This window comes from Diplotaxodon limnothrissa, linkage group LG18, assembly GCF_057381915.1.
Source record: "Diplotaxodon limnothrissa isolate DT_005_m linkage group LG18, D_limnothrissa_male_GT1.1, whole genome shotgun sequence".
NCBI lineage: Eukaryota > Metazoa > Chordata > Actinopteri > Cichliformes > Cichlidae > Diplotaxodon > Diplotaxodon limnothrissa.
Genome location: NC_140613.1, coordinates 1,466,186 through 1,492,374, shown reverse-complemented (window position 1 = coordinate 1,492,374; position 26,189 = coordinate 1,466,186). Strand labels below are relative to the sequence as shown.

At 42.8% G+C, this 26,189-nt stretch overlaps 3 protein-coding genes across 4 annotated transcripts in view; 2 read left to right on the top strand and 1 right to left on the bottom strand.

Annotated features, from left to right (window-relative positions):
* LOC146612739 (uncharacterized) overlaps positions 1 to 26,189 on the top strand; it is a 485,503-nt gene that overhangs the window by 109,018 nt on the left and 350,296 nt on the right. The window lies entirely within an intron of this gene.
* Positions 3,053 to 26,189, bottom strand: part of LOC146612746 (uncharacterized) — a 29,377-nt gene continuing 6,240 nt past the window's right edge. The window contains exons 3-4 of one of the 2 annotated variants that reach the window (XM_085377437.1): positions 3,595 to 4,066; positions 3,053 to 3,510 (exon numbers count right to left, since the gene is read on the bottom strand). In XM_085377437.1, coding sequence (XP_085233563.1) covers positions 3,198 to 3,510; positions 3,595 to 4,066 — 785 coding nt within the window. In that variant the 3' untranslated portion in view covers positions 3,053 to 3,197. Of the gene's footprint in view, positions 4,067 to 6,292; positions 6,500 to 26,189 lie in introns of those variants that run through there. The other variant, XM_085377438.1, reaches the window with a different exon arrangement.
* iqub (IQ motif and ubiquitin domain containing) lies at positions 18,235 to 26,064 on the top strand. Its single transcript, XM_085377396.1, has 12 exons — positions 18,235 to 18,358; positions 18,579 to 18,713; positions 19,379 to 19,546; positions 19,838 to 20,013; positions 20,673 to 20,828; positions 21,348 to 21,558; positions 21,644 to 21,819; positions 23,091 to 23,261; positions 24,258 to 24,434; positions 24,518 to 24,766; positions 24,852 to 25,037; positions 25,870 to 26,064. The coding sequence occupies exons 1-12, from the start codon at positions 18,235 to 18,237 to the stop codon at positions 26,062 to 26,064; spliced, it is 2,124 nt and encodes a 707-aa protein (XP_085233522.1).

The window sequence follows — 26,189 nt, the reverse complement described above, 5'->3', positions numbered from 1 at the left end:
TTATTCTGGTATCGACAATATCCTGGAAAACCACCAAAATTCCTGATCTCTCACTTAGGAACAGGAGTGAAACTGTCAGATCCAGTCCCTGGAATAACGTTTAGAGTGAGTGAAGATAAAACACTGATGAGTCTTCAGATCTCCTCTGCTGCAGTGACAGACTCTGCTGTGTACTACTGTGCTGTGAGGCCCACAGTGACAGGAAACAGCAAAACTCTGTACAAAAACCTTTGGAGCAAAGACAACAGAATACTCCACAACATCCACTAGAGGGAGCCACACACTGTTAAACCACTGATTCAAGTTGAGAGTAGTGAGCTTTATTTGTATGTCCTGAAACTTTTGCATGTGTCCCTGCTGCAACAGACCTGAATAAAATTAGTAGGTCATTTACAACACTATAGGCTTGAGGAGATCTGCAAAGGAGATCTGGAGGAGATCTGAAGTGTAACCTTGCCTCAAGGTTACATTTCATTATTCATTATTTGTTTAAACAAATAATAGAACCTTGAGGTAGATTCTGTATTTAGCTGGCAGCCAAGTATCAAAGTAATACTCTCTTTCAGATCTTTAGATCACAAGAAAGTTTTGCGTTTAGAAATGCTCCTGAGCTGTAAAAAACTGCCACGAACAACCGAGTTTATTTGTTTGTTCAAGGTTCGAGGTTCTTTATTTGTCACATGCATAGTTATACAAGTGTAACACACAGTGAAATGTAACCTGACATGCTCCTCAACTTGTGCAAGAAAAAGGGGCGGGTGGCGGGTAGAGAAAGAGCATTCTAAGGAGCTTGGAAAGAAAAGCGTCTGGACTTGATTAAGTGGCTTGAAGATGTTTCACCTCTCATCCGAGAAGCTTCTTCAGTTCTAAGGGTCAACCACCGCCTCTGTTCAAAGATGGTCGCTCACAGTGGACATAAATGGCTTCTTTCACTGAGGCCGGATGGCTTGGGGATAGAAGCTCCCCTTGAGTCTCTCTGTCCTTGTCCGGATGATGCGGAACCTTCTGCCGGATTGCAGAAGATGGAACAGTTCGTTGCCAGGATGGGATGGGTCCTTCAGCATCTGCGCTGCTCTAGTCCGGCATCTCCTGGTGTAGGTGTCCTGAAGTGGGGGGAGAGCAATCCTGCAGCAGCGTTCTGCTGCAGGAATGGTCACAGGTCACAGATATCTGACTACTCTTCAAAGAGGAGGGAACTGGGATTCATAGTACGTGCAAAGAAAAAACATGAATACAGCTAAAATGCAAAACCGGCTTATTTAAATACATGTATTCTATCTAAAAACAACATCCCATGTGATCATCACAGATTCGGTTTGAAAATTCCAGCGGAAAGCTTCAATTATTAGGAATTATTCAAGACTTCTTGTCGTTTTCAGGTATTTTCTCTCGTTCATTTTTACAGCGAAAAAATGCTTTGAGTATGACGCTTATGTGTAAGTTTGTTTGGGAAGGTCTGTAATTGCTAATCTGCATTTCAGACATTACTGCCACTTTCCCACACGGTCAGTCTCTTTGCTGACATCATGTTAGTCCAGTCACCTTCTCGCCCACCTTCTTTGAGCCAATCAGGTTCCAGAATATCGAGGTATGAACTTTGGCTATATCGCCCATCCCTAATCTGAAACATCTTAAAGACCGAGCTCAAGTGGCTTTACAATGACAGCATTCAGGTGGGAGGAGTCCGAGTAATGAAATAAAGTAATGGCAGGTGTGCTTTAATTTAATGCATGCAGAAGCTAACAGAAATAACCTATAAAAATCTATTCAACGGTTAGAAAGGATACAAGTACAATGCAAGTAAACCATTATCTTCATTTAACCCTAGTCTATTTTAGTCCATTTTTTAAAACCCTTTCTTGTAAAGTGGTGCTGGATGAAAGATGAGCTCTGGAAGGTCCCCATGATGCAGGAAAAACACCTTTTCCTCACACTGTGCTGACGAGCAGAGAAACACCTGTGCAGCTACAGGAACGAGGTCTTTGAGCAAGGCTGGAAGATTCCAAGGGACACAATCGAAACTTTCTGCTTTACTACTGTCAAAATATTCATCCATTAGTTACTGCAGTGTACATAAAACACAACAAAACAAAGACCCTCCCCCATGCTGGTCCTGCCTACCCAACCTGATGATCCCATTAGCACAACACGCCTACATTCTTACAAAACTCAAAAGTTAAAAAACGACAAAAAACAAAAATGAAAAAATATGTCATCCTTAATGAATGGAATAACCAAAAGTGATACAGTGAGATGCAAAAGGTTGGGTAACATTGTTAATAGTCATTATTTTCCTGTATAAATCGTTGGTTGTTACAATAAAACATGTCAGTTAAATACATCATATAGGAGACACACACACAGGGATATTTGAGAAGTGAAATTAAGTTTATTGGATTTACAGAAAGTGTGCAAAAATTGTTTAAACAAAATCAGGCAGGTGCATAAATTTGGGCCCCACAAAAAAAAGAAATGAAATCAATATTTAGTAGATCCGCCTTTTGCAGAAATTCCAGCCTCTAAACGCTTCCTGTGGGTTCCAATGAGAGTCTGGATTGTGGTTGAAGGCATTTTGGACTGTTCCTCTTTACAGAACATCTCTCGTTCATTCAGATTTGATGGCTTCCAAGCATGGACAGCTCTCTTTAACTCACACCACAGATTTCAATAATATTCAGGTCTGGGGACTGAGATGGCCATTCCAGAACGTTGTACTTCAAATTGAGTTTCAACTTTGCCACAGAGAAATATATCAATAAATAAAACAGCTAAAATTCATTTTTTGATAGTCACCATATTTTCATTGACGCATTTGATGAGAACAGATTAACCCTATAACACCCTTAGTGTCATATTTGCTACATTAGTTTCTAAGACCTCCATCTCATCAAAACAAAAACATCAAATTATCAAAAGGGAAACAAAAAGTATATTTCTATTATATATCATAAACAACATGACATTAAAAATGTGGATTTTGTTATAAGGGTTATTAAACATCTCAGCCCCGCCCCAGAAAAATTATTTATTTTTAGAATTGATGGATTGGGTCTTACAGGGTTAAATCTGCCTTATACATGATAAACATGGTATTTAAAGGTATCTAAACTCTGAAAGTACTCATGTGAACCTGTATAAATTCTCAGATATTCTTCCACGCTTGGCTTCTCAGACATTGTTCTCTAAATGTTTCAAGACTACGATTTCTCACCTGTGTGAGTTTTCATGTGGCGCCATAAATGACTGCTAGATGTGAACATTTTCCCACATGTTTTGCAATGATACGGTCTCTCACCCGTGTGGGTTTTCATGTGGCGCCATAAATGACTGCTAGATATGAACATTTTCCCACATGTTTGACAATTATACGGTCTCTCACCTGTGTGCGTTCTTCTGTGTGCCGATAAATGACTACTACTTGAGAACACTTTCCTGCATGTTTTACAATGGTACGGTCTCTCACCTGTATGCATTCTCATGTGTATGGTCACACCACTGCTTCGCGTATAACTTTTCCCACATATTTCACAAGAATATGGTTTCTCACCTGTATGGGTAGTCAAATGGCCTTTAAGTGTTGATAACATACAAAACTTTTTCCCACACGTTTCACAAGAATATGGCTTCTCACCTGTGTGAATTCTCTGATGTCGAGTCATTCTGTACTTACACTTAAAGGATTTTCCACAAAGATTACATGTTATAGACTCGTTACCTGTGTCAGAATTACTCTGACTTTCTAAGTTACTATTTGTCCCTGAGTCTAAATTCCTACTTCCTCCGTGATTTTGGCTCTCATCTATAGGAGAGGTTTGAAAAGGGAGCTGGTTACTGTTTGCTTCTGGTTCATGGTGGTCTCTTTCCTCAGCAGCAGTCACCATAAAGGTATCAATCTCCTCCTTCAGTCCAACCTGCTCACCCTCCTGACTGGTGCAGAGTTCCTCCTGTTCCTCTTTAATATGTGGAAGTTCTGGTTCCTCCTGGTGCAGAGAGTTCCTCTCCTGGCTCCAGAGCTGTGGCTCAGGGAGAACCTCCTCGTCCTTACAGACAGGCTGCTGTGGGAGTTCTGGCAGGACAAAAAGGAAATGAGGAAAAGGTAATGATGATAGACTGAGAGCTCCTTTTTTTTTTTGAATCTGCTTTTCTTTACAGAATCTCAAGAGATTATGAGAAAAACAGCGACCCAGGGTTGGATGTAACTTATAGCTGATTTTGTTTTTTGTTAGTGCATTTACAACTGTTGAAGTATTGCAGATAAGGTGGGTCCAAGTTTTTGTCAGAGTCTGCGCAGTAGTTACTTGAGGTGGAGCGTCTACATTACTTTCCCGCCCATACACCTGCTGGACGTGACCACGAAATCGCCGACCTTTAGATTTTATGTAGCCCGGCTGCTCCCACTGATGACTCATTAAATTAAGGTAAATACAACCACATTGCTCCTATTTATAAAAACAAAGAAACAAAAACCCAAACCCCCCAAACAAACAAAAAATGTTATATGTTGTTACACCCCGGCCTAGGCAACCGGGGTGCAACGTAGAAAAACAGAAATAAGGAAAATAAAACCACGAAGGCTCTCCACCAAAATCCCAAAATGAAAATATCCCATAACGAAAGCATTGACAAACCCATTCACAACCATTTACAACAAACTATTTATTTACAACACGGGGGGGAGATCGCGACCATGACATACTGAAACACAAGGCTTAAATACATAGAAGGAGCAATCAGGGAAGGGACCACAGGAGGGAAACACAGCTGGGGCAAATTAGACCTGACGAGGCAAGGAAAAGTAAACTGAACACACTAAGATAACACAGACTTTCAAAGTAAAACAGGAAATACATGACAGTCACGCAAAAAACGAAACACTGACAACACCGAAACGTAACAATGTCTACAACATCTAACAGCACTATGTTGGTAATTTGTTAGCTACATTAGCCGCTAGCATACACATTGTGATGTGAGAGATTTATGATATTTGGAGTGTGCAGTTAGTGTGTAGTGTAGTCAATAGCTTTGTTGTGTGTGTCGAAACAATGATGCAACTGCTGAATGTCACAGTTGCTGCCAAAAAGCCACCAAAGGCAGATTACAGAGCAAACGCTGTCGCCAGGTGGAGTGATACACCTCCGGCTGTCAGGCCTGAGGCTAAAAAGAAAGAAGAAGATACCAAACAAGGCAAAGTAAACTTTTTCTTTTTTCTTATAAATATACATCCTCTCTGGTTACTCTGGTATGAATGACTCTCAAGTACTTTATGGTAAATAATACAATATTGTAGATATTGGAGAAATTCTAGATTGAAGCCTTTAGTTCAACATATAAATGATTACCTTTGACCTTAATCGGGTTTAATTTAATGCTGTCAGAGAAAATCTCATGTGCTCTTCATGCAGCTGAAGCTGTGCATGTCTGAGATCAGCAGCTTTCTGAAACAGCAAACTAAGTTACTGGAGAATCTTGTCTTCGTTATCGTATGTTTTACTACTTCGATTTCAGCGTCTTCACCTCACAACTGAAACGTGCAGTTTACTTTGTGTGCACTCAAATGTAGGAAAGTCAACTAGCGCCACCTGTGGCCAAGTGCCACAGTGCATGAAGTTGATAGAGCCAGATTACCTTCTGACAAACATCCGGCTCTGGCTCTATCAACTTCTCTTTGCTCTTGACGAAGGCGGTCGCACTTTTCTCCTCTCCTTCTCCTCCCCCTTAGCTTCCCTGCTTAGCCTCTTGTGTCCTTGTCTAGTCTCGTGTTTGTTTGTATTACTTTCCCTGGAACAGTCTCTCACAGTCTGTTCTCTAAAACCTAAAAGAGGATTTACGGATTTGATCAACTGGTCCCTAAATGAAATTGACACCCTTTTCTCAACGAGAAGTCTGGGCTCGGGTGAGCCTGAGTGCTGAAGATATCTACCTATTCGGAACCATGATAACAGGGTTCTGGCTGATCGGAGCTGGTTTGGCCCTTATAGAAGAATTAAGGAAGCGGAACCGGCTGTTCAAACCCCAACAAGCCTGGATTGTTTGGGCCTCCTAAGCGAAGCAGTTGTTTTGTTTTATTTATTTTTTTTTAACGTGAGCCTTCAACTGCTTAATAAATGTAAGAAAATCCACTTTGAGCATATTTTTCTTTTCTCTCTAAATGAACCCAACATTGATCGTCACCAGTTAATCTGTAACAGCAGCAGGGATGCAAAAGATGCAGTCGGGTTTTTATTAACCCTCACAATCAGAAACGTCCCGCAGAGCTGTGATCAGGATCCTCCCTCAGAGGGACACTCACCTGTCCTGTGCAGCTTGATTTGGGGTTTCCAGGTGATATCCAGCAGTCTGCGCTGACGGTCGATCTCTTCCTCGTACTGGACGATCGTTTTTTCAAACTCCAAGAATATTTGTTCAGCAGCAGCAGTTAGTCGCTCGTTGATGAACTCTCTCAGATACTGAACTGAAGGCATCGTTGCTGCCGCAGCTCACACACTCAGCTCACACACTCAGCTCACACAACAACAACACAACAGAAGAGTCTCTGCTCAGTCACACAAGAGGAAAGCTAACAGTTTTAGCGCCTTTCTTTTGTTTACTTCCGCCTGGTGTCACGTGATAAAGCTCCGCCAGAGCGGGACTGTTAACGCACCTCCCCCTCTCTCTCTCTTATTAATGAATGTAAAGTATTACAGAGAGCTCGGTGAGTCAGTGCAAAGCCGCTAACACCACAGTGATGTGCTGACTCTTTCGGTCCCACACTCCCGGCTCTGTTCACACACGCGCCTTTCCTTTCTTTATTTCCGCTTGGTGTCACACGGTTGTTGTTCCGGCAGAGAGCATTTACCTTTAACTGTTCCGCTGTCGAAGATTTCTCTCTGTTTCAAATCAGTTTCTAGCTGAAAACAATGTTTTTTCTGCATCCATGAAAAACAAGAAAATCACAAATATTATCATTTGAATTTTGCTTTTCTGTTTTGAAATGTAGGCTGCTGCCCCCGCGACCCGGCCCCGGATAAAGCGGATGAAGATGGATGGATGGATGTTTTGAAATGATCTGAATGGTTTTCTTACATTGAACTTTACCGTGATTCCTATCTTGAATCCACTGCCTCCTTAAACCGATCAGCACCGCAGACTCAGATGACATTGTTAAATCTCATTTTTACAAAAGGAGTTACTGTTTGGATTTGGTGAGTTCAGAATAAATAAAAGAAATATGTTTTCACGCAGTTTAAATACAAAAAAAACCTCACAAAGTAATGCCTGAATAAAATATTTGTTAATTATTATTACTGTTTAGCTGAGCGCTAATACATTTTTATTATATGCAGATGTTAAATATTTGGCCTATTGTCTATTAAATCAGATGTTCTGGTGCTCCATACTTTCATTTAGATGAGATGATTTAACTTATTACTGTTAACTTTGTTCTTTTCAATTTTAGTTTTGATTTAAATTCATTGTTCGACTTTTTTTTTTGTCTCTAATCATAACCAAGAGAAATTCTGTTTTGTTAAAAATTCTGTTCATGTCAAACTTAACCCTTAATATAATTAAGGAGCTCAGTGATGGGGAACATTTGGGTCCTTGTGATTGCACACAGTGAAAAGTGCTCCATCCTCCCTCCTCACAGTGATGTGCATTTATCTATGTATCCTGCAAAAGATGTAAAATGGATGTTGTAAGATACAGCAGTCATCATTTCACTGAAGACCTTGGAAGCCTTGACATGACTGGAAAGACTGAAGCAGTTCACATATGTTTTTGTCATTGGGTTGATGACAAAGACGAAAGAGAAATGAAGCAGGAAACAGGAGCTGCTGTGGAGGCACAAAACTGTTTGATTGGCTGAGATGAACTGAAACTATGATGTCAAAATGTAACTGGCCCCGCCCACTGAACCTTGGTCATTGTGCTGCAGTGGAAGAACATTGTTCATGTGCTGTCTGTCTGGCTTTAATAACTCCAAAGACATGTTGCTGCACCTCTTTTTGCTTCTATCTCACATTATAGGTGAGTTTAAGAACAGGGATTAAAGTTTAGTTGAAGCTGCTGCATTAAGCAGATATACAGACTGCATTTCACTACTTTTCTTCTTTCTTTTTCCAGGACTAACAGCTGGAGACTCAATCACTCCTCAACAACCTGAAGTCACTGAAACAGAAGGAGAATCTGTCACACTCACATGTAGCTATGAGACAACATCAGAGTATGTACGCCTTTACTGGTACAGACATGATTCTGACCTTCAGGCTCCTCAGTTTATACTCTTCAAAGGAGAAAGATTATGGAGTGGTGATTATATTCCCAATAATCGATATGACTCAGAAACATCTTCTACAACAACTAATCTGACCATAGCAGCCCTAACCCTGGCAGACACAGCTCTCTACTACTGTGCTCTACAAACACAGTGATACAAAGTGTAGAAGAGGCTGTACAAAAACCTGAACACAGATATCTGACTACTCTTCAAAGAGGAGGGAAGTGGTATTCAAAGCACAGCTTCATATCAGATGGATTCTGCTAATTCCTGTTTTATCAGAGTCACTGTGGTTACAGCTGCTAATGAAACACTGTGGGAGGATTCACATGAGCAGCAAATCCACATCAACCACAAACCAACTGCAGGAACGTTCAGACACAATAAAAAGTGTCAAACATCAAAAGCTGCTCATTTACACTATTTTATATTTAGTGGATGAGGACATGCAGAAATGCAGCAGAAGCAAAATAAACAGAGTAACAGAGGTTTATCTCTTTAAGGTAAAATCTCTCACATGAAGCTAAAAGTCTTCAGCTCAGTTTTTATTCTTTTGCAGAATTTATGTTGTATAAAATAAAAACAGTGAAAACTCTTTGTTCTCATATTTAAATAAAATTCAAATTTCAAGCTAACAGCTGTTTGAGAATCACCTTACTGATGTAGAAATATTTTATTATGTCAAACTGTTATCTTTTGCATTTTTTAGAGATTCAACCAACAAAATGTGAATATTTGTCTTTTTTGTAACATAGTCGAATAAATAAGATTCCAAATATACAACATAAAACTGGTTATTTGCTAGTTTTCTGTTCTGTGTAGAAAACACTGGTTCATGTGTTGAGTTAGGAGCATTTTATGCTTGAAGGATTCATTACTCAGTGTTTAGAGTCTTAACAATCAAAAACATTCTCCTGAAAATGATCAGGTACAAGGACTGGACTGAAAATGAGTGAACAAGCAGCCAATGTCCAAGGAAAACTTTGAAAGACCTTCAGGAAGCTGGAGAATGATTTCTACCCAGTAATGCACATCACTCAATAACTTCATCATGACTGAGTCTAAAGAAACGCCTGTGATATCTAACAGAGCTGATACTGAACTCTGTATTTATTTTTTCACTCCTACAGATTTATAACTTGCCAAGTATGAGAAATTTAGGAAGAGCTACCAACAGCTGATGCTTTACATCCAAAGCTTCACTCTGTGCAGAAAACAGTGGAAAAGGATTTTTCTAATCAGGCTTTGATATGATAAACTTGTGTTAGGTTGTTAAAACCAATCAGCTACAAATGAATCTTTAAAGTCCAGTGTTGATGCTGGCTGGTTTACACGTGTACTTCTGCTGTTTAATACATGAGTGAGATTATTCTACATTCTGCTAAATATTTCAAATATTCAAAGCTCTTTGTTTACAGGCTCCACAGAAACCAGGGCCAAGCCTATCCAGAAGAAGCAGCCTTTGGAGGAGGAGCTACAGCAGTGAACATGATAGGCTTCATTTAGGAGCTGAAGAGCTGCTGTGTTCTCTCTATTGTTCATTCAGTCCAAGAGAAAATCATGTTGCTGCTTTTCATTTGGATGATGATAGTCTCCTTTCAGACTGGTGAGTCATCAAAAGATGGAGTGAGATGTAAAAGGAGATGATGGACATGAAAATATCTGGATGTTGTTTGAATTGATTCACTTTTTATAAACTAAGTTTAAAGATGCAGAAACATGATGGTGAAATATGTCTTTGTTGTTTTCAGGATCCTCTGAGGATTTACTGACACCATCTAAAGATGTAGTGACGAGTTTGGAAGGAGACACTGTGACTCTCTCCTGCAACTATTCAGGCTCTGTCCTCAACCTCTACTGGTACCATCAGAAGTCCGGTTCACATCCACAGCTTGTTATGGCAGAACATTCAGAGCAAACAGAAAAGCTGAAGTTTATACATGACAAAGAAAAACAGCAGTTTCATCTGGAGATCTCCTCTGCTGCAGTGTCTGACTCTGCTGTGTACTACTGTGCTCTGCAGCCCACAGTGACAGGAAACAGCAAAACTCTGTACAAAAACCTTTGGAGCAAAGACAACAGAATACTCCACAACATCCACTAGAGGGAGCCACACACTGTTAAACCTCTGATTCTTGTGTCATTGGACTGATGACAAAGACAACAGAGAAATGAAGCAGTAAAGATCAGAGACAGAGACAGAGCTGCTGTGGAAGCACAAAACTGTTTGATTGGCTGAGCTATTAAACTGGCCCCGCCCACTGAAGTTGAGCTCATCCAATGACATTATTTGTTGGTCATTGTGCTGCAGTGGAAGAACATTGTTCATGTGCTGTCTGTCTGGCTTTAATAACTCCAAAGACATGTTGCTGCACCTCTTTTTGCTTCTATCTCACATTATAGGTGAGTTTAAGAACAGGGATTAAAGTTTAGTTGAAGCTGCTGCATTAAGCAGATATACAGACTGCATTTCACTACTTTTCTTCTTTCTTTTTCCAGGACTAACAGCTGGAGACTCAATCACTCCTCAACAACCTGAAGTCACTAAAACAGAAGGAGAATCTGTCACACTCACATGTAGCTATGAGACAAGTGCAAGTGATGTTTGGCTTTATTGGTACAGACATCATTCTGACCTTCAGGCTCCTCAGTTTATACTCTGGAAAGGAGCAAAAGACAACAGTGGTGATGAATATATCCCTGATGATCGATATGAATCAGAAACATCACCTACATCAACTAATCTGACCATAGCAGCCCTAACCCTGGCAGACACAGCTCTCTACTACTGTGCTCTACAAACACAGTGATACAAAGTGTAGAAGAGGCTGTACAAAAACCTGAACACAGATATCTGACTACTCTTCAAAGAGGAGGGAAGTGGTATTCAAAGCACAGCTTCATATCAGATGGATTCTGCTAATTCCTGTTTTATCAGAGTCACTGTGGTTACAGCTGCTAATGAAACACTGTGGGAGGATTCACATGAGCAGCAAATCCACATCAACCACAAACCAACTGCAGGAACGTTCAGACATGAAGAAACAAAGTAACTGTTGCAACTGGAAAGCAACACCTGCTGAATTTTAATGTACTGACAACTTATAAAAGAACATTAAATGCTAAATGGCCTGTATTTGTATAGCACTTTATTATTTATTATTTATTTATAGATTTCATTAGACCAGCGGTCTCCAACCTTTTTTGCGCCATGGACCAGCCTTTAAGGCGTCGCGGATAAATACAACAAAATAAAACCAGTACTGATATGGAAAAAAAGATTTATTCATAACACACTTGAAAAGACCCAGGAAAACCGAGTTAACGATAAAAACGTAACAAAATAACGCTAAAAACCGATAAAAAACCCTGAAAACCACCCGAGGCTCAACTCTTGCGGCCCGGTACCAAACGACTCCGTGGCCCTGGGGTTGGGGACCACTGCATTAGTTAGAAGGTGCAAAAATGCACCTGAAGCAAAATAAACAGAGTGACAGAGGTTTATCTCTTTACGGTTAAACTGTCACATCCATATGCTGTGATGTAAGCATCGTCCTGTAGAAAAGACAAGTGTTGGATACCAAGAGTACACGTTATTGCAATCTGATGACAGAAGCACGCTGGCAGTTCAACCTGATGAACATGAACTTCAGACTATCAGAGAAGAATCAGAAACATTCCCACACAAGCTGAACTCCAAATCGCTGTAAAAATGCCAAAGGCAGAAGTTTCCTTTCACATGCTGCACCTTGTTCTGAGCAGCCACCTATCTAACATGCTGTCAGGATCTTTGAATTTCATTCTGAGGAAGCGTAACAGGAACCTGAAATAAAGACCAAGAGGAGACACAGACTGTGGGAGGAGCTGAGGTGAAGTACAGAACAGAAAAACTCCACAGTACACAGAGTTCATCATACAGACCACACAAACCCTCTTTATTCAACATGCTGTCGTTCAGCTGCTCCACACATCCTCTGCTGATTATAATGATTCTAACAGGTACGCTAATATCTGTACATTTAAAAATGCTTTTCATTCCAGTGATTCATAAATATATTTCAATATTTATAATTCGTATAAAGCATATTTCTCTCATTTTAGCTGTTTGCTGTCAAGATCTCACTCCAACCAACAAAGAAGAGTTCAGTGTAGAACGCAGCACTGTTACTCTGTCCTACAAATACTCCAAGGAAGCAACTGGGAGTGATTATTTCTACTGGTATCAGCAACATCCAGGAAAACCACCAGAGTTCCTGATCTCTCACACAGGAACAGGAAGGAAAATATCAGATCCAGTCCCTGGAATCACTTTTAATGTGAGTGGAGATAAAACACTGATGACTCTTCAGATCTCCTCTGCTGCAGTGTCTGACTCTGCTGTGTACTACTGTGCTCTGCAGCCCACAGTGACAGGAAACAGCAAAACTCTGTACAAAAACCTTTGGAGCAAAGACAACAGAATACTCCACAACATCCACTAGAGGGAGCCACACACTGTTAAACCTCTGATTCTTGTGTGACTGATGACAAAGACAACAGAGAAATGAAGCAGTAAAGATCAGAGACAGAGACAGAGCTGCTGTGACAACCAAACTACAAGTTTTTGTGACACTGATGACAGTTTGTAAATGATGGAGGTCAGACAGAAAATAAGAAGTTTGTGTTCCTCTGGCGCACAAGAAAATCCTTGAGGAGCCTCCGACTTCACCCAGAGGCAGACTGGTGACAAACATCATTTATTATAACACAAAAAACTGAGTACACTCCTCACATGTTTGTAAATATTTTGTTACATCTTTTCATGGGACAACATTGAAGATATGACAGTTGAATTTGGTGTTATTGCTCTCTCTCATACTGGTCACTGGAAGTCTAAAATCGCACATCATGGCAAAGAAATTCTCTGAGGATATATAAAAAAAAAATCGTTACTCTACTGTACATAAAAATGTCCTAGGCTTTAAGAATATCGCCAACAACCTGAAACTGAGCTGCAGCACAGTGGCCAAGACCATACAGCAGTTTAACAGGACAGGTTCAGAACAAGCGTCGCCATGGTCGACCAAAGAAGTTGAGTGCACGTGCTCAGTGTCACATCCAGAGGTTGTCTTTTAAAAATAGCTGTATGAGTGCTGCCAGTGCTGATGTTGTTCCCGTGGATGAAACACCCGACGGTGACACGTGGACCTGCCTGGAGACTGATGCATGATGAGGGCTGCGACGTCATGATGCCTGTAACGAAGAAACCACCTGAATGTTGCACTGCAGTGCAAAGCTAAGGCCGCTCCGAGACCGTCAGAACAAACCAAGCTACTGAGAACACAATCAGCCGAATATCTGTTATAATAGAAAATGATCATATCTGTCATTAAAACGATCATTAGCTGCACCTGAAGTCACACTGACGCGTCCATTTTACTGTATGATTAATCAGAATATAAGAAGACCCACAGGGAGACGTCTGCCTCTGTACTTCAGCATCTTAACGCACACATACCGGATTATTTACACTTTACATTTTCAACGATAGATTTACTTTTAATGTAATATCTTCACAGTTCTAACTTTTTGCTGTTACATAAAGAACACTAAAATCCAGGCTGATTTCAGCGCCTGCTGTTTGCATGGAGCGCAGCGCAGTCCTGTCCTCTGTTTGCTCTTTGTTAGCTCACATCTCCAAAAAGTCCTCACAATCAGAAACGTCCCGCAGAGCTGTGATCAGGATCCTCCCTCAGAGGGACACTCACCTGTCCTGTGCAGCTTGATTTGGGGTTTCCAGGTGATATCCAGCAGTCTGCGCTGACGGTCGATCTCTTCCTCGTACTGGACGATCGTTTTTTCAAACTCCAAGAATATTTGTTCAGCAGCAGCAGTTAGTCGCTCGTTGATGAACTCTCTCAGATACTGAACTGAAGGCATCGTTGCTGCCGCAGCTCACACACTCAGCTCACACAACAACAACACAACACACTCTCCGTACTGTCACACAGGAGGAAAGCTAACAGTATTCGAGCAATTTATTTTTGATCTGTTGTTTGGCTGATAACAAATTTACATTTCAGGTTTATTCAAATCTTAAATATTTAACATCTGGTTTAATGCATTTGAATTCCAGGGGCCACATTTCTTGATAAAAACCAATGATTTCACTTCCTGACAACTTCTTTCTTTTCAGTTTTTAATGTTTTGTCAAACATTAAATGCTATTTTACCTTATAGTGTTGTTTATCAGTCCCTGTGTGACTCATGTCTCATTCTAGTACGAACCACGATAAATCCTTTCTGCTGTTCATGTCAAACTTAAAGATCTTATACTAAAACAAACATAAGAGAACACAAGAAGCATTAATCAGCTCAGTGATGGAGAACATTTGGCTCGTTGTCCTTGCACACAGTGCAAAGTGCTCCATCCTCCCTCCTCACAGTGATTCAAATGCTGCTAACAGTCTGTGAACCAGGAGGAAGAGGAAGTGAGAGAAGTGAGACTCAAAGAGGAGACAGAGGGCGACATCATCCAGTAGGCGGGGCTCTCCTTCTGCACTGTGTTCAACCATTGTGTCAATAATAAGTGCTGCTGTGAAGAGAACAATTCTCAGACTGAATGTTGAACATCAGCTAGTTTCTCCTGTTGATTTAAACCTTGTTGTACAGATGGAACATTGGCTGTGGATTATTCTTGCTGCTCTTTTCTTTGGTGAGATACAAACATCAACATGTTTCCTCTGCTTAAATAAATGTGTGAGTCTGATTAATGGTGAGTTTTTAATCATGTTTATTGATCCATCTCTTCCTCTGCATGTTCTGTTCTTCCTCAGAGTGTAAAGGAGAAGACAAAGTGATCCAGGAACAAGGAGATGTCATTGCTGCTGAAGGAGACACAGTTACACTTTACTGCAAATACGAAACAACTTCTGCATTTCCATATTTGTTCTGGTACAAACAGGACGTGAACGACTATCCGAAATATGTTTTACGGCGAGATGCTTCTGGAACTGAAAACGCTCAAGAGTTCCCGAAGGACAGATTTGATGCTGAACTCAACAAGACATCAGTTCCTCTGAAGATCCAGAAGCTTCAGCTGTCTGACTCTGCTGTGTACTACTGTGCTCTGCAGCCCACAGTGACAGGAAACAGCAAAACTCTGTACAAAAACCTTTGGAGCAAAGACAACAGAATACTCCACAACATCCACTAGAGGGAGCCACACACTGTTAAACCTCTGATTCTTGTGTCATTGGACTGATGACAAAGACAACAGAGAAATGAAGCAGTAAAGATCAGAGACAGAGACAGAGCTGCTGTGGAAGCACAGAACTGTTTGATTGGCTGAGCTATTACAATGGCCCCGCCCACTGAACCTGAGCTCATCCAATGACATTATTTGTTGGTCATTGTGCTGCAGTGGAAGAACATTGTTCATGTGCTGTCTGTCTGGCTTTAATAACTTAATAATAAATAAATAATAAATAATTTAATTCTTTCTTTTTCCAGGACTCACATTATAGGTGTGTAAGATCTCACCTGGATGCCTTCTGCCCTCACAAAATCAGGTTTTCGCCAGAAAACTTCCCTAATATCTACAAAGGTGTTTCAACACCGTTCAGACAGACATCAGTTTATCTGCCAGTTTTGAAAACTACATAGTGGTGCATTGTTTTGGCAGTGTTACACACCGAATGGACCCAGTGCAGGTGGTGGGAGACAGAAGGACTCTGGCCAAAATAACATCTCTGATGGACAGAGTCTCCCACCCCATGCATGTAAATGTTGCTGAACTACAGAGCTCCTTCAGTGACAAACTGCTGCGTCCTCAATGGATGAAGAAGTGATTCAGCAGGTCCTTCCTCCCTGCAGCTGCCAGACTGCACAATCAGAACTGTTCCCAACAGAGAGGTTTACATCAGCGCTTCAACTGATTCACACTGCAACCTGGGTTCGCCTCTTATCTGTATTTAATTTTATGTAACTTTAATAACTGTACTGTAATATCTGAAAGACATTACAGGCCACCAGCTGGACCCTCTGCAGTTTGCCTACCGGGCAAACAGGTCGGTGGATGATGCAGTGAACATGGGGCTGCATTACATCCTGCAACACCTTGACCGCCCGGGAACTTATGCCAGGGTCCTGTTTGTGGACTTTAGTTCGGCTTTTAACACCATTGTGCCTGAACTTCTTTCCCCCAAACTCTCCCAGCTCAGCGTGTCACCAGATACCTGTCAGTGGATCACCAGCTTCCTGACAGACAGAAAGCAACAAGTGAGGCTGGGGGAGATCACCTCTGAAACCCAGTCCCTCAGTATTGGTGCCCCTCAAGGATGTGTCCTCTCACCACTACTGTTCTCCCTCTACACTAACGACTGCACCTCCAATAACTCAGCTGTCAAACTCCTAAAGTTTGCAGATGACACCACTGTCATTGGCCTCATTCAAGATGGTGATGAGTCTGCATACCAGCAGGAAGTTGAGCGGCTGGTACTCTGGTGCAGTCAGCACAATCTGGAGCTGAACACTCTTAAGACTGTAGAGATGACGGTGGACTTCAGGAGACATCCCTCAACTCTGCTCCCCCTCACCATATCAGACAGCCCTGTGTCAACTGTGAAGACCTTCAAGTTCCTGGGTACAACCATCTCCCAGGACCTGAAGTGGGAGACCAACATCAACTCCATCCTCAAAAAGACCCAGCAGAGGATGTACTTCCTGAGACAACTGGGGAAGTACAGTCTTCCACAGGAGCTGCTGATCCAGTTCTACACTGCGGTCATTGAGTCTGTCCTGTGCTCCTCCATCACAGTCTGGTATGGAGCAGCCACTAAACAGGACAGGAGCAGACTGCAGCGGACTGTACGGGCAGCAGAAAGGATCATCGGCGCCCCCCTGCCCTCCATCCAGGATCTGTACCTCTCAAGAACCAGGAAACGGGCAGGGAAAATCATCGCAGACCCCTCACACCCTGCACACAGACTTTTTGATCTGCTGCCCTCTGGCAGACGGTACAGAAGCCTGCAGACCAGGACCACCCGACACAGGAACAGTTTCTTTCCCCTCGCCATCTCCCTTCTTAACAGTTGACCTGTCACACTGCTCCCACTGCCAGACTGCAGCTGCACCTTATGTACATTTTGTAGTATTCACTCCACGTCATTCATTTCTGTATTTTATGTATATAAGTTTAGATTCGTTATTTATAGTTGGTTTACACAGCTTTGTGTACGTATGTGTAATGTGTATATAGACACGTGTGTGTGTGTGTGTGTGTGTGTGTGTGTGTGTGCTGTGCTTGAGAGCCACCATCTACCGGAACCAAATTCCCTGTATGTGTCTGCACATATACTTGGCCAATAAACACGATTCTGATTCTGATTCTGTACAGTACTCTGTTTACTCTGTTTTGGGTAACTCTTGTCCATGATGTAAATAATACATTGTGTTTGTTTCTGTTCTGTGTGCTGTTTGTTTGTAAATGTGTTTGGTTCGGGGGGGGGGGGGGGGGGGGGGGGGGTTCTCCTGCTGTTACAACCAAACAATTAAAAGATTATTCTATTCTATTCTATTCTATTCTATTCTATTCGTTTTAGTGGTCTGTGATTGACAACCAGGAGTCATTGTGATTGATGTGAATGATCATTTTCTTAGACAATAGTTTCAGATTTTTATTTTAATGAGGTTTCATTTCAGTGAAGTTTGTGGTGTACTCTTTTTTTTTATCTGACCCAAACACGCGCCAATGAGAGGGACAAAATCCTCTGACTCTGCTTCCAACAGGAAGTGACTGCTAGTCGTTGCTATAGCAACATGTAAACACTGCTTTTGCGTGGAAACCAGTTAATGCAGTTCGCTCCAGGTTGACGCGCATGTCGTTAAATACAGAAAAGCGCAACGCGCCCGGTCTTCAAACCTGACGTTTGAAAGGCTTTTGTATCATTTTCAATCATAACAGGAGCTGTAGTTTAGTTCAGTCACTGAAATCTGTCATGTCGGCGCAAAGAGGAAACCAAGAGCAGAAAGAAACAAACACAGAGCCAGGCGGAGACACCGCGGAGGAGGACGGCGGGGAGCCGGGAGGAGAGGAGGTGAGGTCCGGCAGCTCGGCTTCAGGTGAGTCCAGGTGGGCTGGAGCTCCTGACAGTGTTCGGATAAATACTCAGGAATAAAGAGAATGTGACCTTTTTCACAGCAGCAGAGACTCGTGTGGCGCAACTCACATCAAAGGTTTTATTACACTGGAGGGGAGAAATACTGAAATGCTGTTTGTCTGGATTGTGACTGAGCACGGCCAGACTCGATAGCACCTCTGTGTCTCTGTGTGTGGTTGCAGTCAAGGTGGTGCTGGTGCCGGAGGGCCACGTGATGACGGTGGCGTTTGCTATCGAGCTCAGCATTCACGAGCTGAAGCGTCACCTCGCCTCAGAGCTCCGAGTCCCAGCAGACGTGCTTCAGATCTCTCTGGACGGTTTGTTTCTTTCTCCTGACCCAGTATGAACCATCCAGATCCCTCAGCTCATCTGGATCCGGTCTTTTATCAGTTCCCAGAGTCAGAACCAGACACGGAGAAGCTGCATTCAGCTTTTATGCTCCTTATATCTGGAACAAACTCCCAGAAAGCCTCAGATCAGCTGAAACACTCAGTTTATTTAAATCCAGGTTGAAGACTCACCTGTTCTCAGCTGCATTTGAATAAAGCACCAAATCCACACTTTAAGCTTAAATTTCAAAACTTACATTTAACTACTGATTTTATCTTTTGCTTGTTTTAATCAATTTTAAATCATGCTTTTTATTTGTTTTTGTTTTTAATGTCTCTGTGAAGCACTTTGAATCACCTTGTTGTTGAATTGTGCTCTATAAATAAACTTGCCTTACTTCCACAAGTTTTTCTACAGAGTCGCACTTTGAACATGACGACTAGTGGACATAGGTGTCAGTTGTCTAGATAACCCTACAAAGTCTTTACTGTCCTGCCATATAACAGTCACTAGTATCCTGACTGGTAGTTGCTTCAGTTATTTGCCTTCAAGTTGAGAGGAGTGTTTTTTCATTTCCTATGATGTTTGGTCACCAAGTCGCTGCGAGCTGCTGCCTGTGTGGATACAGATTAACGGGTCAGTGTGTTTTTAGGCAGAGCGGTGGAGGAACACAAGAGTCTGATGGAGCTCGGCGTCAGGCCTCACAGCTCCACCCGGATGGAAATGAGCTCCACTGACCCAAGCTTCCACCCACTCCGCCCTGTTCGCCCCCTAGAGCACGACAGCATGCCCGATGTTATCACCGTCCAAGTTGAAGCAGGTACGAATACACAAGCTGCTACCTGTCCGTATACACAAAGTGCTTCCATTAGACATGAAAGCACTAAGAAATCACGAGTTACATCTGATTTATATAAAACTACAAGACTCCATAGGAAATAACACTGTAAAGATAAGGATAAGAGAGAATCCTCATAATGTGACGTGCATTCATTTGAACCGACTTTTAGCTAAACAAGTTTGCCAGACCTGGTTTAATCCTGGTGCCAAGCTAAAGATTTCCATACAAAGATATGCCGTCTTTGAAAAACCTTCAGTCATTGTCTCTCAGATGGGGGGGTGCTTCAGGAGGTGGTGGTGGAGATTGAGCGCCCACGCCATCAGAAAGCCTTCCTCGGTGGCTACAGGCATCGGCTGACGGGGCTGGAGTACCATCACGCCGCAGTCCAGACGCTGCCCAAGAGGAGACCCGATAGAGGAGTGGCGGTCTTCAGCCGCGACACACAGGTACAGAAAACAGCTTCAAAAGCACCACAGTTTATATCAGAGTCAAAACTGGGACTAAATAAGTCTTTACATAAATAATGAAAAAGATCGGCACAGGACGCCCAGACTTCATGTTCAAATTAAACAATGTAATTCTAGAGATAAGCAGCGAGTGTAATGAGCTCCCTGGACCAACAGAGACAAACACCTCTGAGGATTACAGAGCTCAGCTGATGTGCTCATTTAAACATTCATCTACTTTTTTTGGTTAAAATCTCTTAAACTCTCCACACTCGAGGTTTTATATGGTCAGTGCTGCAGCTTTCTGTCAGTTTTACCTCACAGGGGATCTTTTCTTATTCCTTTCATTTATCCCATCACAGTCAATACTTACTTAATTTCAGTTTGAATTCAGTTTTAGTTACTACTCGAGTACTATTACACCCAATGTCAATGAGATTAACATTACAGTAATCTTATTATTTATTAAAAACCTTCCATTAACCACACTGAAACAAAACCCAGCCGAGTCAAACAAAACAAAGTCACGAGGTCTGTCTGCAGGCCAGAAGCTCCTCACACAACTTTCACATTTTTTGGTATTAACTTTGTCTACATGTTTAAAGATGTTGCTCTTAAAGCCAGTCAGCCCCTGATTTAGTTTGTTTTCTCTGTTTCAGACAGTAGAGCTGAAGTCTCAGGCTCAGCAGTGTCCAGTCAGTGCCTCCACCCAGATGACTGGCATCGGCTGCTACGTCTCCTGCATGAACGACAGGTTGGTGACTCCAGGGACATACACCACTGCTGATGAGCACCACGACCGGAGGCTGAGAGCTGTGAGTGTACACTGAGCGTGTGTGGTTGCAATGCAGTGTTTCTGAGTACCTGCTGTACCAAGTGTTTAGACACACCTGCTCTTTCATGCTGTTTCCAGCTCTGTAGAACAAAACTGAAGATATCAAAACTAGGAAATAACACATTTGAGCTTCATAGTGCGAGTGATGATTCAGTGTTGCCTTGGCTTCTGAATAGAAATGTGACCAGCAATGCTGCGCTGTTAGAGCTCAGCATGCTTTATGGTGGGAACACATGCTCAGATTTCTGAGGCTTCAGGCTGCTGGCCCTCTGTGTTACAGTGAAGTCTTGCTCTGCTTCTTCATCTCGGGGATTCACGGTGTTTGAACTTTCAGATTTTTGGTGTTTGAAATGGTTTCGATGTCTTCAGTCTCGTTCTGCATCACAGAAGATGAAGAGCAGTTTGTGTGTGTAGTTATCATATACGCAGTCAATTCAGTCCCACTAAATATAAAAAATACATTTAGTGGGACTAAGTATATGACCCGTCACACACCCAGGTGATCCGTCTGCAGACGTTTGCTCGGCGCTGGTTGGCCCAGCAGGCGGTGGAGCACCTGCGGAAGGAGCGAGCCCGGCGGCTGGCCTGGCTGGAGATGCAGGAAAGGAGGAGGAACAAGGAGAAAGAGGAGCAGCTGAGAGACCGCCGAAACCGCTGGCTGAATCCGAAGAGGCAGGAGGACTTCAACCTGCTGTACCAAGCTCTGGAGAGTAGGCTTTAGGGGCAGGAGGAGTTCCCCGCTTTATGTCTGTGAATGCAGCAGAGCAGTTACGTATTTAACTTTGTGTGTCTCAGAGTGGAGGAACGAGGAGGAGCAGAGGATCAGCTCGTCCCTGCGAGGAGCTGAGAGGAAAGCAGCTCTCTGCGCGCTGCTGGACCAGGAGATGGATCTCATTGCTGCTATCGGACGCCATCACATCGCCGTTCACAGCGACAACTACGACAAAGCTGTCAGGAACTTCCTGGACAAGGTCAGAGGTCGCTCCACCTACTCTACTCCAGCTCTCAACCCAATTTCATAATTTATCTTTTATATGCAAATGAAAGTCATCATTAAACACAAAAAGAGAACCATGGTTAAGTGTGTAGTCACATCATCTTAATTTGATTTGGATTTTACGCACCTTCAGTTTGTTGCGGTGCTCGTTAGAAGATGTTTAATACAAGGTGGAGCCTGTTTCATTCTTATTCACGGCACTTCAGTCAGTGCAAGGCTGCTTGCTACACTTACAAGCACTCTCATCACATGCTTTCGTAGCACGATGTTCCAAAGAGATTCTAATGCTGTCAGTAATGTTTGGGTTTCTTATGGTGTTTCACACCAAATGTGACAATAAGCTTGTTGTTCGTTGTGAATCATCGATCGCAACCAGAATCTAAAAGTGTGCCGGAAGAATCTCAGCTTTCTTTACATAATGTAAAGCAAATTTTTGGCCACAGATCTAATATTTTATGCTGTACTGACATGTGTTATGAGGCATAGCTTCTAAGTTTGAAAACCTGATCTTGCATTCTTTCCGATGGCCAGCAGAGGGCGACTCCTCTGCTTGTAAAAAAAAAACAGTTTAGTTCTGCAGGAGTTTAAAGAAATGACTCGTTTGGCTCACTTGATTAGGAAAGACTTTCCTGATCAGTCTTTATTTAACGTATCCTCGTTGGAATCGGAGAGACCTTGCACTCTTTCCTTAGTGACTGTCCAAGAGTGGAGGGTGTTCTGGGAATCCATCCTACCTGACAAACCATCCTACCCGTTGTTTCTACACATGCGCACAACACGAAATTAAGTGGCGACCTGCCCTACCCTTGTGAATATGAGCTAGAAACATACTTTAACGGGTAAAATGAAGTGGCAAAGCGTCCTGGCTTTATGATTATGGGCTACAGCATACTCTGATGGGCAACGTGAAGTGGCAAACCGTCATACCTGCGTAAATTTGCTGGAATTACTCTGTGACAGCAGAAATGTGCATAAACTACTTACGGTAGGACGTTTTGCCAAAGTAGGATGGTTTGTGAAAATAGAGGGTCCCTCAGTTTCGAGTCAGATCCCCACCCACACGGTGATCACAGAAACACTCAACTTTAAAACAGGACTTGGGTGAGACCTTGGTGGCTACAGCCATCTTTTATATACAGTCTCTGGTTTCTCCGTAAACGCTGGGGTGACTGTGGGATGCTCAGAGCAAACTTCAGAGGAGCGTTCGGTCTCACAGGTACTGACACTGTGCTGTATCTGCTCCAGTCTGCATCTCCTCATCAAAGGCGAGCAGCGGACGGTCGTCTGATTGAGATTGAAACTCAGAACACCATCAGAGCCCGAGAGCTGCGAGATCTGTACAACAGCATCAGCCTGACCACCGTCAGCCAGGAGCAGAGGCTCCACTTCCTCATGACATTGAAACACACTGTCAAGGTAAAACACACACAGTTCTTTCACAGCTAACGGTACTCTGATGTCGTCCTGTTATTATTTATATTATTTTGGGGCCTTTTGCCTTATTCAGTAATGTAGTCATGGGGAGGGGACAGGAAAGCAGGGACTCGCTGAGCACAAACAGGTCAGACTGAGACACAACATTTCAGCCTTGTAGCAGTTGGTCAGCTGCTCATGCTGTTACGTTTTTATCAAAGATAAGTGGAAGTGAATCGCGCACGGTTCATAGCATAAATGAGTCCTGAGGCTCAGTGGTTAGGACCACTGCCTGCACGGTGAGAGGTTACTGGGTTCATTCCTCTGGGAGCTTCAGTTTTTTCCCCTTTGAATGTTTCACTGTGTCACTCTGAATCTCATGAGTTTCACTTCTTGGTCAAAAGTGTTATTTTTAGAATAAAACAACCTTTTCATAACCAAAACATTGACTATTACAGAAGTGTACACATTCAACAGAAAACTATTTACTGTCACCAAAATCCCGGGGCGACCGTGGCTCAGGGGGTTGGGAAGCGTATCTGTAACCGGAAGGTCGCCGGTTCGATCCCCGGGCTCTCTGTCCTGGTCGCTGTGTCCTTGGGCAAGACACTTTACCCTACTGGTGATGGTGCGATATGGCAGCCTCGCTTCTGTCAGTCTGCCCCAGGGCAGCTGTGGCTACAACTGTAGCTGCCTCCACCAGTGTGTGAATGCGAGAGTGGCGTTGTAAAGTGCTTTTGGGTGCCTTGAAAAGCGCTATATAAATCCAATCCATTATTATTATTAAAATGCCAAATATATGAAGCTCACGATATGAAGCTCAGACAAGTAGTGCCCTTCAGAATAAAAGTCTGTGCTTTGTGTTGCCTTGTTCATAATTTGACACATCAACTTTACTGACCTGGAGATACGTACGTACATCAAAATACTGTAAATATCTGTTTTACATGAGCAGTGCGGTTGCGCTGAAATTTTCTTTCTTCCATGCTCATTGGACAGGAGCAGGAGTGTGCGCTGACCCGGGACATCGTGGATTTGGTTGACAGGGAGGTAGACCTGATGACTCGAGGGGTCAAATCAGCCAAGTTGGAGGGCCTGAGGAAGAGGATCTGTACTCTGTTACTTCAGTACATCAAAACTCCAGCTTTCAACCCTGAGGTGGCCAAGCTGCTGAAGGTGAGCGACCATCCCTCCTCATCTCACGTGTTTGGCACAATCTCAAATATGATTTCATATGTAAAATTAAAAATCTGCCCCAGGTTCCCCAGAATCCTTCCCAGCTGAAGAATGACATGATACTCTGCCAATACTGTCATCGTTACCTGTGCCTCACGGACTTCATTATGTCGGCCAGCGGCAGTCCGAACCGCCAGTGCCGCCAGTGCGCCAGACTCAACAACATAGCCAGATCTCGCCATGACTTCACCTTTTACAAAAGCATCCTGATGAGGCTGAGAGCCGACGAGCAGAGGCTCAACGCAGAAGCTAAGATCCCCTTCCTGCTGAAGGTGAACTGCTTTCATTGTGTATAATGAACAGCTCCACTGATTTCACTCTTTTGTCTACAGAAGTCTGCCATCTTCATCGTTTCAGGTGCAAGACATGCAGTACTTGGTGGAAGCAGTGTGGGCGTCCCGGTCGGCCCTCAGCGCCAACATCGATCTCTACAACCTGGCGTTTGTTCGGTGGGATCGTCAGAAGGACTGGAGCCCCTGGAACTGCATTCTGCTGTCCAAAGAAGAGACCTCAGCTCACTTAGAGGTGGAGGACGTCCACACGGTCTGTACATGTCTGAACAATATCAATTTATCTTTTGTTGAGAGAAAGTCCGTATTAGGACAGCCCCTCTCAGCTTCCACTAGAAGGAACTCTGACTCTGTTTCACTTCTGAATCGACTTCCTTAATGCTAATCTCTGTGAACAGGTACCTGCATACCACGTCCAGTCCACCGCCTACATTTCACGCTTTGCCCGTCCAAAACGTGAAGTGTTCACGCATGCAGAAGTTACAGCAAGTTGCAGTAACAGCAACAGAGGGAGATATTTTATTTCCAGCCAACATGAAAATTTAAACAGACAGCAACACATTTACATGTAAATACATATTAGTCCCTAGCTTAATCGATTCTGACGATTTAGGACCTTGGAATGTACTTATTGGCACTTTTTGCTCATTACCGACTTCTTGGCTTTAAATATATTATCTCGCCCTGCTGGTAATGCAACTTCTGCATACGTGTCCATTTCATGTTTTGGAGAGGTAAAGTGTGAAATGGACACGATGGACGGCGTGCCTATTACACGTTTTGCGGTTTGACATGTATCCAGAGCCTGAAGCCATCAGACCAGAGCTGTTGACTCGTTCCGTTACGGATGGTTTTTGGCGCAGCACCTGCTCATGTTTCTGGCTCCAATGTTGTTCTTAGCTTTGTACAAAGCTTACATATTTACACTGTAATTGAAGGCACTCTGCGCATTTTCTAATACTTTCCGATGTACATTTGATTGTTTTACATTTTATTTGTTTTGGTGGCGTTTTACATTGTTAAGCACTTTGTGCAGCAGGGACCCTTGATGAATTCTCTAAGCCTGTGTGTGTTTGTGTGTTCAGACATACGACACAACGTTAATCCACGAGATCGAACGCAAACACGCACAAGCTCGACGCCACTTCAGCCAGGTTCCCGTTATGTCCGAGCAGCTGGATACTCACCCTGCTGCTGTCCTTGGCAACCAACTTGTCTCCAAGCCCATTACCATGGCAATAATCAAGCATACCAGAGACACTCAGACCTCAGATCATTAACACTCTGTGCAGTTTTATTTCTTCTGCCTCATATTTCTTGTAACTTTCATTTGAAGTCTACAGTAAAGCTTATGTTGGTTCTGACTTTTGTACATTTATTTCTCTGATTTGACTTTTAAGGTAGA